Source organism: Capsella rubella, unplaced genomic scaffold (assembly GCF_000375325.1).
Source record: "Capsella rubella cultivar Monte Gargano unplaced genomic scaffold, Caprub1_0 scaffold_3, whole genome shotgun sequence".
NCBI lineage: Eukaryota > Viridiplantae > Streptophyta > Magnoliopsida > Brassicales > Brassicaceae > Capsella > Capsella rubella.
Window position 1 is genome coordinate 3598129 of NW_006238921.1, and position 9646 is coordinate 3607774.

The 9646-nt window shown below is 37.1% G+C and overlaps 3 protein-coding genes across 4 annotated transcripts; 2 read left to right on the forward strand and 1 right to left on the reverse strand.

The window, feature by feature from the left end:
- The first annotated feature begins 58 nt into the window (after positions 1-58).
- Positions 59-1904, forward strand: LOC17891386 (protein yippee-like At3g11230). Of its 2 annotated transcripts, XM_006298663.2 has the most exons (6): positions 61-159; positions 257-382; positions 1048-1091; positions 1234-1342; positions 1445-1500; positions 1587-1904. In XM_006298663.2, the coding sequence occupies exons 2-6, from the start codon at positions 287-289 to the stop codon at positions 1669-1671; spliced, it is 390 nt and encodes a 129-aa protein (XP_006298725.2). In that variant the 5' UTR covers positions 61-159; positions 257-286; the 3' UTR covers positions 1672-1904. The 2 variants fall into 2 exon arrangements, with proteins under 2 accessions (XP_023642264.1, XP_006298725.2); XM_023786496.1 differs by having other exon boundaries at positions 59-382.
- A 97-nt stretch (positions 1905-2001) lies between these two features.
- On the reverse strand, positions 2002-4880 carry LOC17891885 (arginyl-tRNA--protein transferase 2). Its single transcript, XM_006299956.2, has 6 exons — positions 4635-4880; positions 4396-4434; positions 4067-4217; positions 2791-3879; positions 2414-2696; positions 2002-2306 (listed from the first exon to the last, which is right to left on the reverse strand). The coding sequence occupies exons 1-6, from the start codon at positions 4777-4779 to the stop codon at positions 2190-2192; spliced, it is 1824 nt and encodes a 607-aa protein (XP_006300018.1). The 5' UTR covers positions 4780-4880; the 3' UTR covers positions 2002-2189.
- A 203-nt stretch (positions 4881-5083) lies between these two features.
- LOC17891942 (60S acidic ribosomal protein P0-3) lies at positions 5084-6725 on the forward strand. The gene is made up of 5 exons (XM_006298062.2): positions 5084-5396; positions 5488-5556; positions 5707-5805; positions 5901-6293; positions 6392-6725. Exons 1-5 carry the CDS (start codon positions 5142-5144, stop codon positions 6545-6547), a joined length of 972 nt encoding a protein of 323 aa, XP_006298124.1. The 5' UTR covers positions 5084-5141; the 3' UTR covers positions 6548-6725.
- Positions 6726-9646: the final 2921 nt, after the last annotated feature.

Sequence of the window (9646 nt, forward strand, 5' to 3'; positions counted from 1 at the left end):
GCCATCCATGACTTTGTCAGGTCCACGTTACTACAGCAAAAAGTGAGCTCCTTTTCTTTTTTTTATAATGTCGTCAAAGAACATTTTTGATTTTTCACTATTTTAAAGGTTCTTCCTTTCACCCAAAATCGGGAGAAAAATCCTAAACTCCAGCCTTCCGTAATTAATGATCATCTTCTCTTTTATCACACGCACACACTCTTCTTTTGGTTTAGCTTAGCACAATAAGAAGATTTGGTTTTTTTGCTTTTTATAGATTCTTCTGGAGATAGTGAGAGAGAGAGAGATGGGGAGATTGTTCTTGGTGAATTTGGAAGGTAAGTCTTACAGTTGTAAGCACTGCAAGACCAATCTTGGCCTCTACGATGATGTCGTCTCTAAGGTTTGAATCTGATGATTTTTTTCTTTTTTGATTTACTGGGTTTTTACTTTTGCTGCTAAAATCTTAATCTGGGTTATTGCGATTTCATCTCTTCTGCTGATCAGATCATCATTTGGGGGTTTCTTCCCACTATGATTGTGTCTCGATGATTACATTCTTAGATGTTCTAATTTGTTTAAGAAATATCATATAGCTTTTGATGATATCTGCAATCTAGATGATCATATCTCTCGATCATGGATACATTTATCATGGTCAGCTAAGAAAGGAGCGAGAATTGGGCATACTTTGTTTGGAGACTATCCTGTCTTTTGATTGCCTCTAGGTTGTTTAGTTTCTAAGCTGCTCTGATGTAGGAAATTAGACCAATGTATGGCTTCAAACGTTGTTAGATTCTTTCTCCTCTTTCTATGGTACGTGATCTTGAGACTATCATGTGCCTAAGCTGTGTCATATCTTGGATTTGATCATTGATGGTACATGCACTCGATTAGAGCTTATGGTTGAAGACATTGTCAGACTCTCTCCTTTTGGAGTCTTTGAGTCTTAGTTGGGTTTTAGATGGCTTCACAATGTCTCTGCATTATTCTCTTATACTTAGCTTCACAATGTTGTATTGTGTGGCAAATGTAAGATACTGACAACATCTTGTTTGCTGTTTTTAGTCATTTCAATCCCGGCATGGGAAAGCTTACCTCTTCAGTAAGGTGTAAGTTTTCTTCTTCAAGTTTGATTTGGGTTTTTTTGGAAGCCAGATTTGAAAAAAAACCTGAAGATCCTTTTGAAATTGCTTTATTGATGGATTAGGAAGAGCTTGTGCATTTTCACCAGTTTTGGATTTGTGTGGACAGGGTGAATGTGTATGCTGGGAAGAAGGAAGATAGGATGATGATGACGGGAATGCACACCGTGGTCGATATTTACTGTGTCAAATGCGGCTCTTATGTTGGATGGAGATATGTAAGATAATATCAGAATGTGTCTTCTTCTTCTTCTTCTATTTTGTTGGTTTTCTGCATTTGGCTCTTGCTTGCTTATCTAATCTTATAAATAATTATTCAGGAATTTGCTTTTGAGAAGAATCAAAAGTACAAGGAAGGAAAATCAGTTCTCGAGAGGTTAATACCGGATTAACCTTAATCGCTGATGTATTTTTCTTTGAAAGAGATTTTTGAGATGATGCATTTGTTCATATTCTTGACAGGTACAAGGTTTGGGGTCCAGATGGGAACAACTATTGGGTGGCTCAAGAAGTTGAAGCCGGAGAAAGCGAGTCTGATGATGCTTGATCTCATAATTTTTATCTGATTTGTACATTCTCTCCTACTCTTTCGTCTCTTCTCTATTCTTTTTTAATGTTTTTAATTCTCATTTTGTAAACCATCCATCTTACATTAGGACAGCTTCAGAGATCAATTGTTTGGTCTTGCTGCAACTACTTCGGACAGATACAGTTAAAAATCTCTAGGTTTTAGTTTGTTTCCAAGTTCTTTACTACAAGAACAGAGCTTGACAGGGTTGCCCATTTCAGTTTAAAAATTTCCAACTCAAACCAAACTCACTTTGGTTCTTTGTAGATAATACATTTGATTCAAAGAGGAAATTAACAAACTATGAAGTATGAACTATCTGTGCGATAGAATAATATTTTCGGAAAAATGAGAAATTGTACAATTAGAACTAAAAATTACATATCTTTGGTATCATGCGATCAAAACAGAGAGAAACATGACAAAACATGATATCACTGATATTATTGTTAATAATGTTACAAGATGCTTTCAAGTGGCTTGAGTTAAGCCTAATGTTACCGTAGTTCATACACCATTCTCTCCGAGAGCTCTGCCCCCACGACTTTCCGGTAATTAACCAACATCGATTCCAGTTGTTTCTCAACCACAGGATTCTTGATCCGTGGTATATCCTTCAAAGACATTTTTTTCAAAAGTTTTTACAAAGTTGAGAATTTAATGATTATACCAAAAAGAGAGAGAGAAAGAGAGAGCAATGATACGGAGATACTGATAGTACCTTGTATCGAAGTCGAGGTCCATCAAGACTGATAAGGATATTGGTAATGTCACTCCGGTTTCTGCTAGAGCCTGAGTCTTCATCAGAGTTATACATTTCATCATCCTCATCACCATCATTATTTGTATTCCCTTTTTCCATGTCTTCATGTTCACTCGTGGATTCCACTAGGGTTTCAGAAGCTTGAGGTGATGATGATGATAGAGAAACATTAGTGTAATTGGACAAGACGGAATATGGCTTCTTATCAAGCAGAGGCTTGGCTACTTCGAATGGAACCCATCTGTGAAGAAAATACAAGAAAAGCAATTAGATTCTCTCTTAAATGACAAGAATAAACAGAATATGATCTTAGTTTTGTGGTCTTGGGAACTTACTGGTAACGGAGAGGACATAGAAGCTCGGATGGACGATAGGCTGCTTTATATCTCATTTTGTTGCAGGAATGTATGTAATAGCCAAGATAGTAATACTCAAGGGTAGAGCAATGAGCTTGGTTTTGTTTTACCCAATCGATTTCTTGCAAGGCTGAGTAGTTTCCAAGAGACAAGGATGCAAAATCTGGATCCCAGAATAGATATTTACTTGACAAACATTTAGGAAGAACATCGATCACCCCAACAGCAATTAGACGGTCATCAACTCGATATTGTTGATGGAAAGAACCGAAACCACAAGGAGGAATCTTTTCTTCATCATCATAACCTGAAGGCGGAACTTCAATCAATGGAGTGTCAACCAAAAACCTTTTGTATGAAGTCTCTGAGATGCTCTCCGGCTTATCATTGTGCACTTTCAGTTGATACCGTTTGTATAATTCATATTCCTCTGGATCAAAACTCGACCTTTTCAAGAGCATCTCCAGCTTCCTCTTTCTTGCATGAAGGTTGTTTAAAGAAGACTTTGTTGATGTAGTACCAAGGCTTTCTTCACCTTCATTTCTATCTAAGGAAGTAACTCGGGTAGCTGAAAGGAAGTTGATATGGCCTTTGCAGACCTTAACAGAAAAGGCAGTAAATTCTCCCACCTTATTCATTGCACTTAACAGCTTCTCAGAAACAACCTCTGGTGATAATCTGTTTTCTTCTACGTTTTTGTTTTTCTCGCCTTTCACAGATGTCTCTGTGTGCCTAATAGCAGCTACTATTGGAAAAGCAATATTGCTGGTGTATAAGAGTTCTTCTGACCCTTCAGCAAGTTTCTTCCTTTTTGCAGAGATAACTCTCTTCACTGAAGCTTTGGGAATCTGAATATTAGAAGGAAACTCCCCACTTTGTATGCATCTTTGTACCGCATCATCAATTTTTTCAGACAAATCTTTCATGATTGGTTCCACTTGATTGTTTTGTTCTCTATTAGCAACTCCAAGTGATTCTCTTACTGACACTGAAACTTCGCGGGAGAAAGAAATGTCTCTCTCTTCTGTCTGCTCGCTCGATTTCGCATCTAGTTCGCCATCCAAGAACCTTTGTACAAAACATCACAGAAACTGTTAAAAGGAGAAGGGTAGTTTCCGATTCTGAGACTGCATTGAACGTGGTTATACTTTGAGGAAATAATGGTTGAGAGAGAAAGTGACACAACTTCAACAAGACATTTCATATTCTGATCGGAAGAAAGGGAGAAGAGGAGTACATCCATAGATATATATACCTTTCCAGTCTTCTACGCACTCGCTGCTGCTCCTTAGAAGGAACAAAATCACTAGCTTTCAAGCGGATTGTATAAGAAGGGCAACAAGTTTTCTCCATCTCAGGTTTGTAAAGGAAGCAGCCAGATCGTCTCCATCCACGGTCAAGAAGAGCTACTCAAAAAGAAAAGCAAAAACACACCAAAATGACCACTAAGTTCAGAATGAAAACATGAATCAAAATGGTGAGCATAAAAGATTCAATCGAAGACAAATCTTGAGAAGCTAAATTCAAGCTTTGCGCTTGCACATAAACAACCCTATCAAATATCTAGAAGTGGATGAAACAAACCTTGGTAGTCATTAACGGTGAGACTCTCTGTCAATAACCCTGAAATGGAAATGAGACACGATCACTGAGACTGAGTTATCAATGAGACACGATCACGATCGATATGTAATTGGAATTTCAAATTTTCCAAATTTTTTCTATTCGACTTATCTAATATTCAGATCAATCCAACCACCAACTCTAGCGAAGATAAATTGGAAAGAAGAAATTTCAAAAGTTTCAATGGCGAGGCAACTAACCGTGAGAGATACTGGAGCGGGTAGATGATTTACAGTAACCGCAAGTGGATCTGTTACGTCCACAGTCGGCGACTATACTCTCTCCGCCGATGCCACCACGACTGCTACTTGCCTCATTTTTCGTCTTCGCTTTCTTCGACGACATGATCGGAGAGAATTCACAACGATGAATAAATCACGGTGAGCTCTTCCCGATGAAGAAGAAGGAGAAGCTCCTGCTTTTCTCTGGCAAAAGAGATCAACGCCCTGTGGTTTTTTACAAAAATAACGACACAATGTTACCTTCATATCATTAGAAAGAAAACGTCACGCGTGTTATGTTGTCAACTTGGGCCCTAAAGCCCAATTTCAACAAATTAAATAAGAGCCGTCAGATCAGAAATTAAGCAAGTAATCACAAACCGTTAGATTTTCGGATCGCCGTGAAAACCCTAGCTACCTTCATCCGCCGCCTCTTAACACTCTGCGAAACAGAGGACATTTGAGTTTTAATCATTTTGAGCAACAATGGTGAAGGCAACGAAAGCAGAGAAGAAGATCGCTTATGACGCTAAGCTATGTCAGCTTATCGACGAATACACTCAGATCCTAGTCGTTGCCGCCGACAACGTCGGTTCGACTCAGCTTCAGAACATCAGGAAAGGTCTTCGTGGAGACTCAGTGGTTCTCATGGGGAAGAACACTATGATGAAGCGTTCCGTTAGGATCCACTCCGAGAACACTGGAAACACTGCAGTTTTGAACTTGCTTCCCCTCCTTCAGGTTTGATTACAGCTTCCCGAAAATGTTGACATTTTTCTCGGCTCTGAAGACTTTAGATTATAATTTTCGATTTTTCTGTGTTTGTTTTCAGGGAAACGTTGGTTTAATCTTCACCAAAGGTGACCTCAAGGAAGTGAGCGAGGAAGTTGCCAAATACAAGGTTAGTTGGTTGTTTGATTTTGTTCTTATGGCAAATGTTTGATTAGTCTGTGTAGCTCATATGAATCAACTTGTGTATTGGATTGTGTAAAATGTTGATGCTTTCTCAGTGTGATTGGATTGAAATTGTAGTCTTTTATGATATGGACAGGTTGGTGCTCCGGCTCGTGTGGGTTTGGTTGCTCCAATTGATGTGGTTGTTCAACCTGGCAACACTGGTCTCGACCCATCTCAAACATCTTTCTTCCAGGTTTGTTCTTGCTCATGCATCGTAGTGCTTTATTGGTTTTGTTCGAATACAAAATCCGAAGTTATTGAAACATGAATGTGTTTTGGAATGTTTAGGTTCTTAACATCCCTACTAAGATTAACAAGGGTACTGTCGAAATTATCACTCCAGTCGAGCTCATCAAGCAAGGTGACAAGGTCGGGTCTTCTGAGGCTGCCCTTCTAGCCAAGCTAGGCATTAGACCTTTCTCATATGGTCTTGTTGTCCAGTCGGTTTATGACAATGGCTCCGTCTTCAGCCCAGAGGTTCTTGATCTTACAGAAGATCAACTTGTGGAGAAGTTTGCTTCTGGTATCTCCATGGTCACTTCCTTGGCTCTAGCTGTTTCGTACCCTACTCTTGCTGCTGCTCCGCATATGTTCATCAATGCCTACAAGAATGCACTAGCTATTGCTGTTGCCACTGACTACACATTCCCTCAAGCAGAGAAGGTCAAGGAATTCTTGAAGGTCAGTTACTAAATTCTACATTTTTCTATATGATTTCCGAAGCTTGGAGTAATTGTTGTTGTTAATGTTAACTCTCGGGTTTAAAATTTGGAATGCAGGATCCCAGCAAATTTGTTGTTGCTGCAGCTGCAGTGTCTGCGGATGCAGGCGGTGGTGCTGCTCAAGGTGGAGCTCCTGCTAAGGTCGAGGAAAAGAAAGAAGAGTCAGACGAAGAAGACTATGATGGTGGTTTTGGTTTGTTCGACGAAGAGTAGGTTTTGCCTTTTTGTCGTGGCTTATAAGTGTTGCCTCGTTTGTAGTAATGTTGATTTCAGTTTATTTTTTGGTTTTGAGCAAATTAAGATTTTATGTTATTGCCCTTTTTTTGGAAAGACTTCATTTACCAACTTCAAAAGATATGCTCGGTAGAAAAGATGTTATGTTTTTCTTTTACATATGGATATACCTGAACAAATCTATAAATTGATATATTAGTACACGAAAACACAACTATTTGTATTTAGCACAATCAGAGACCAAATTGTTTAGGTTATGTATGTTTATTTGGATTCCATCAGGAACGATAAAATTAGTAGCTAACAAGGAAAAATGTATAAAATTAAGTTTGTTGCTCGGATAACTCAAATGCTGAAGGATTGGAGTTATGTCACGGACTCATATGGGAGAATGCACCTACCAGGAGGTACTATAATTTAGATAGAATAGAAAGAAAAAAAAGCATTGATCTTTTCTTTGGTTGATTTAAACCTTTGTGTATTGTATTTATTTTTAAAGAAAACAATCTCACATTTGCTTGCTAAGATTTATCGATAGATTATTTGTACGGTACAATATTGTGTATGGCCATGGTCTTTTAAAAGTATAGTGTGATGCAGAAGAAGATAATAGACACGATTTTATCAAACCTATGTTGGATAGTTGATGAGGTATAACACTTTTCCATTGAACGATTAAAAAGTTTTACGTTTATTTTGTTCTTGTGATGCTTTTCCTTCGCCGTTAGGCTCTTTGCCCTAAGATCACTCACGCGTGCCCTAATTTCATGCCTTGGAACCATCCTGATTTCCTATTTTTCTGTTTAATTTGTATCTATATATATATATATGAATTACCTTTTAAAATTATTATTTGTTGTCACCAATTTATTTTTTTAGCAAAGATATTAAAGTGAAGCTATTTTACTCCACTTAAAGTGCTTAGAAAAAGGTTAGGAAATTGCACTGGACATACAGAGAAAGACAAAGGACAAAGAAGACCAATACATGTCGGTACTTTTTTACAAATCTCTAAACCTTAAATTCTTCCCCATGTCACAACTCCTTCAAAATGTAAGCTTGTGAACATTTTTATATTTAGATATTTCTCTTCAGTTGTCTTCCAAAAACTTTATCAACAATCGCTTCTCATAGGAAAGTTACACGCTTGGCATACATACGGTTTCTTCTAAGATTTGGGGTTCGTCAAACCTTTCGATGAGTAGTGGAGGAAATAATCATCGAACCCATTTAAAAGAAGTTAGATAATACAATACTACAACATTCTATATTTCTATTGACCTAGTAGTTAGAGCCTAAACATCCTCTTGCCAAGAATTAGTAACCAAACTGATGTCGAATCAATCTTTAGTTCTAGTTTTAATTCTAATACTCGATTCAAATATTTTAAAAAATAGATTATTGAATATATATATATTGACGTCCAAGTATATTATGTGGTGCATCATGCATGAAACATCATAGGGAATTGAATGTTAGTGGGGATTACAATGTGAGACCGGCTTCAACTTTTTTGACTAGATAAGAACGCAGTTTTTGCTCTCTGAAAAATACATATAATTAACACCAATAAAAATGGGGGAAAAAGATTTTTAAAAAATTATATAAGATGTAGATTTCTCATTTCTTGATGGTTTAGGACTTATGTTATATTATATATGAAACCAATTAATGTGTGTTGAAGTTTGTCATGCTGCAAGGAGTTCAGTATATATTTTTTAAGAAACGATTTTTTTTTTTTTTTTACAATTTATTTTATGCATCACATCAGGCAGGGTAAATTTTGTTTCGTTTTTTTGGTAAGCTAAAAATTTGTGTAATAAGTTATATGTATTGGATTTTCAGATTATATTTAACTACTCTATAGTGATCCTACTTATATTATGCGATCACTACTTATATTTAACTACTTTTTTCGATCCTACTTATACTTAACTACTATATAGTGAAACAACGCTTAAGGTTTGACAATGTTAAAACACTACATTTTGATGCGCAACACGAAAACACTTATCATCAAATGCCAAACGCAGATTAGTTTCTTATCTTCTTTCGTTTGCAACTTTGCAAATTTCTATATATGCAAATACGTATAATATTTAAAGTTAAGGCTACTTTCTCGAACTTATTTCTCCATGATTTTGTTGTTGTTGCTGCTGTCCTTTCATTATTAATACAAGATTTGGAACCTGTTCGAAAAGTTGGCTCAGCAGTTACTTAAATCAAGAATGTTGTCCATTACGGCTAGACAACTTCCATTGGTGTCCATTGCAACGGGTTGATTGATTGCTCTCTCGTTTATTTTTATAAGTAATAATACATTTTAATTTTTAAAAACATATAATTAGAAACCAAGGTTGCTTTTTGAGGCTCCCAAAACTTGGAACCCGGACTTGTGTCAAAAAGGAAAAAAGAACCAAAATCCTATGCAAACTAGCTAATAATTATATAAGGTGTTGAAGGTTCAGGTCTGATTCAAATTCTATTAGCTTTGGTTGGTTTGATTGAAACTTAGAAGAATTGATCAGGCGCTTATCTCCGGTTTAAAAGATTGTTGATTGAACCGGATAAAGAAGAAGCAATGCAAAGTCTCTAACTGCAGTGAAGAGTTTGTTATATTCTGAAACGGATCGTTTCATCTCTTATCACTTCTTCATATTTTTCTGTTTCAAGTCTGTTGTATCGAGAGAGAGAGAGACTTGTGAGAGAGATCCGCCATTGTTGTAAAGCTCAAGTTCGAGCTGGTTCTTACTCATTTTGATAGTGGATTTGCCGGATTGATTCGGCCCCAGACGTAGGTGTGATCACATCGATCACGCTGAACTGGGTAACAAATCGTGTGTTCTTTGTTCTCGTTTCTTTACTTGCACAAACTCAAACACAAAGCGATCGTATTCAAAAGATAGATTCGAGTTAGAGTTGATCTCAGATCGTTGTTCTTGATACTCGATTTCTAACAGATTGGTATCAGAGCCAGGTTCCGCTCTTGAATCGATCGATGGCAACGACGACGACAAAGTTCGAGATAAAGACGTTCAATGGCGATTCAGATTTCTCGCTGTGGAAGATCAGGATACT

What these genes read in the sequence shown, in the direction of transcription:
- LOC17891942 (XM_006298062.2), top strand. Translation starts at nt 5,142, where the DNA reads ATGGTGAAGGCAACGAAAGCAGAGAAGAAGATCGCTTATGACGCTAAG. An exon ending in CTCAAACATCTTTCTTCCAG is followed by an intron (nt 5,806 to 5,900) that starts GTTTGTTCTTGC and finishes TGGAATGTTTAG; the next exon opens with GTTCTTAACATCCCTACTAA. An exon ending in AGGTCAAGGAATTCTTGAAG is followed by an intron (nt 6,294 to 6,391) that starts GTCAGTTACTAA and finishes TTTGGAATGCAG; the next exon opens with GATCCCAGCAAATTTGTTGT.
- LOC17891885 (XM_006299956.2), bottom strand. Translation starts at nt 4,779, where the DNA reads ATGTCGTCGAAGAAAGCGAAGACGAAAAATGAGGCAAGTAGCAGTCGT. An exon ending in CACCGTTAATGACTACCAAG is followed by an intron (nt 4,218 to 4,395) that starts GTTTGTTTCATC and finishes CTTTTTGAGTAG; the next exon opens with CTCTTCTTGACCGTGGATGG. An exon ending in CTATGTCCTCTCCGTTACCA is followed by an intron (nt 2,697 to 2,790) that starts GTAAGTTCCCAA and finishes TTTTCTTCACAG; the next exon opens with ATGGGTTCCATTCGAAGTAG.
- LOC17891386 (XM_023786496.1), top strand. Translation starts at nt 287, where the DNA reads ATGGGGAGATTGTTCTTGGTGAATTTGGAAGGTAAGTCTTACAGTTGT. An exon ending in ACGATGATGTCGTCTCTAAG is followed by an intron (nt 383 to 1,047) that starts GTTTGAATCTGA and finishes TGCTGTTTTTAG; the next exon opens with TCATTTCAATCCCGGCATGG. An exon ending in GCTTACCTCTTCAGTAAGGT is followed by an intron (nt 1,092 to 1,233) that starts GTAAGTTTTCTT and finishes TTGTGTGGACAG; the next exon opens with GGTGAATGTGTATGCTGGGA.